The sequence below is a fragment of the Delphinapterus leucas genome, chromosome 5 (assembly GCF_059928025.1).
Source record: "Delphinapterus leucas isolate spDelLeu-1000000601 "Yukka" chromosome 5, BTC_Dleu_Yukka2, whole genome shotgun sequence".
Taxonomy (NCBI): domain Eukaryota; kingdom Metazoa; phylum Chordata; class Mammalia; order Artiodactyla; family Monodontidae; genus Delphinapterus; species Delphinapterus leucas.
Genome location: NC_143133.1, coordinates 86,406,985 through 86,409,756, shown reverse-complemented (window position 1 = coordinate 86,409,756; position 2,772 = coordinate 86,406,985). Strand labels below are relative to the sequence as shown.

The 2,772-nt window shown below is 37.0% G+C and overlaps 1 protein-coding gene across 1 annotated transcript; it reads right to left on the bottom strand.

Annotated features, from left to right (window-relative positions):
* Nucleotides 1-1,234: 1,234 nt before the first annotated feature.
* Nucleotides 1,235-1,978, bottom strand: LOC149749170 (large ribosomal subunit protein eL39-like). The gene has a single exon (XM_089912000.1). The coding sequence runs from the start codon at nt 1,885-1,887 to the stop codon at nt 1,732-1,734; it is 156 nt and encodes a 51-aa protein (XP_089768126.1). The 5' UTR covers nt 1,888-1,978; the 3' UTR covers nt 1,235-1,731.
* Nucleotides 1,979-2,772: the final 794 nt, after the last annotated feature.

The window sequence follows — 2,772 nt, the reverse complement described above, 5'->3', positions numbered from 1 at the left end:
AAGCATATCTTTAAAATTTTTTTGATAATGATTCTCAATAAGTTACATTTGCTTTTGTGGAATTGGAAGGAGAGTGCTCTGCAGGTGTTTTGGGAAGTCCAGACCAACCCAGCCAGGAAGGATCTCCCCTTCCAGGGGAGAAATAGATTACCAGTAGATCAAGGGCTTTAGCTTGCATTTGTCATAGAAAAACTCCCTCTTTAATCTTTGTGAGTAACTTTACGTACAATCGATTTGTGGAACTTTGAATGACTATAGGATGTTTTGGGGCTTCTAGGATGTTTAAAATGAATTGGTAACAATTATATATTTATTATACTATTTATAAATACACAACGAATTTTCCACTTTTTTCTGGCTGCGTCTGGTTGCAGCACGCGGGATCTTTGTTGAGGCACACGGGCTCTCTCGTTGAGGAGTGGGAGCTCAGTAGCTGTGAGGTGTGGGCTTAGTTGCCCCACGGCGCGTGGGATCTTAGTTCCCCGACCAGGGATGGAACCCGCATCCCCTGCTTTGGAAGGTGGATGCTTTACCACTGGACCACCAGGGAAGTCCCCAGAATTTTCCACTTTATCTTGCTTCTCTTGGAGATCATTTTTGCAGTTAATGATTCTTGGATCTTTCCTCCAGTGCTAATATGATCTTCCCTCAGTTTATTTTCCTATGTTAATTCAAAAATTACTTTTGTATTGTCTAGTGTCTCAAAGGTATAGAAAATAGATATATAGTATATAGAGAGAAGGTGTAAAGGCTTTGTTTCTGATGACTCTGTAACATATTTTAGAAGTTATTTTTTGGAGCTGATTTGGGCAATACTATTTACTACCAAAACCAGTTTTTCATATAAAGTTCAAGGGCAAATTGGAGCAGTGAATTGTTAATACTAAATGTAGAATTTAATCCATTAGAAGGAAAATCAAGAGTGTTGAGCTACTTCTTGGATTTAAAGCCAAGAAGGCTATTAAAAAATATCATCCTTTTAAGTGTTTAACTGGAAAACTGCCAGGATATCAAGGATCCTTTTATATTATGGAAGACTTTCAAGGAGAGAAATCACATGATATTAAAGATAGAGGCTAAGGAGAGATTGATTACTTATGGTAAGTATTCATGCTCTCCTTATGGATGAAATGGAGAATTACAGTCTGTGTGATAGTATGGTATTAACTTGATAGTATGGGTTAACTTGAAATGAACTACTATACCCAAAATGTGCTTATTAATGAATTGTTGTTAGCTTGGAGGTGGGACTTTAGATGTATGCCATAGAAGTCTATCTTCAGCACTATTCCACTGTACATTTTTATTACTGACTTAAATGAGGATTCTGATGGCATGTATATTAAGTTTGTAGATGCTGTGGAGCTAAGAGAAATAACTAATGTGCCAGGTTTCAAAATCTGGACTCAAAAAGAATCTAATAGGTTGTAATGTTGGTCTGAGTTTAGTAAGAGAAAACTTAGGGACCAATGCTAAATCTCACACCCAAATCCCAACTGTTCAAGTATGAGGAAGTTATTACTTTATAGAAACACTTATTATTTTTTTTCCAACAAAAGGCTCACATATTTATTACTGAGCTACACAGTGAGCAGTGGTGAGGAAAGATCAAGAAAAGAGGAGAGAGCATCAAACACAGGCAGCTGTTCCAGACACTAATGATGTTCTGATGCGGTAACATACAGTTGACCTTGATAGCGTAAGTGTGGGCCACTTCATATGTGAGGCTCCTTATAGACCCAGGTTGGTTCTTCTCCAATGTCTTCTCTTAGAGTTGTACCTGATTTTATTACCAGTTTTTATTTGAATCCACTGGGGAATGGGACGATTCTGCTTTTGTTTCTTGGCCAGGAATCGCTTGATCCTGAAAGTCTTGTGAGAAGACATGGCGAGGAGCAAATCCAACCGCACATAGGATGGCGGACAAGAGAAAAGACTAGAAACACTTATTTTTTGAAAGAAGATTTTAGTTGAATGACATGTAATAGAAGCCAATAGAGTAACACAGTTGTCAAAAAAGAGATACTATAATCTTAAGTATCATTTATTGAAAAATGTTATATTCCTGCTGTGTTTTGTACTTGGTCAAATAACACTTGGACAGTTGTATACATATCTGGACATTACACTTTAAAAAGTGACATTGACACTATGGAGCCTGTCCAAAAAAGAGATGAATAGTATTAGAGGACTTAAAATTAGACACAGTTTTCAATGCCTTGTGAAGATGTTCTCCATTCATCCTTTATTCAATAATATATTTTAGGCAGTCCTGTGCTTCGTTCTTGGAAACAGAAGTGAGCAACAAGACAATGCAATTCTCAAGGAGCTTTTATTCTAATGAGGAGGAGACAGATACTAAGTAAACAAAATAAGATATTTGAACAATGATAAATACTATGAGGAAAATAAAATAGAGTAATATGACAGTGACTGGTAGTTAAGATGATTAGCAATCAGAGAAATTGTCTGTGAGGCAATGACATTTGACTTGAGACTTCAATGATGATGAGGGGCCAACCATGCAAGGATATGGAAAGTGTTTCATGCAGAGGGACTATAAAGTACAAAGGCCCTGCACAGAAGTAGCTGCTGGAGAATGATGAATGAAAGGGAGAGTTGTGGGAAATCAAGCAAGATAATGAGTTTGAATTTATTCTAAGTGTAATAAGAAGCCAGTAGAGGGTTTTAAGTCAGATATGATCTCATTTACCTTTTGAAAAGATCACTGCTGAGTGGACAATGAGTTATGGGGGTAAGACTGGATGTAGA

Coding starts and splice junctions, on each gene's coding strand:
- LOC149749170 (XM_089912000.1), bottom strand. CDS start 1,887: ATGTCTTCTCACAAGACTTTCAGGATCAAGCGATTCCTGGCCAAGAAA.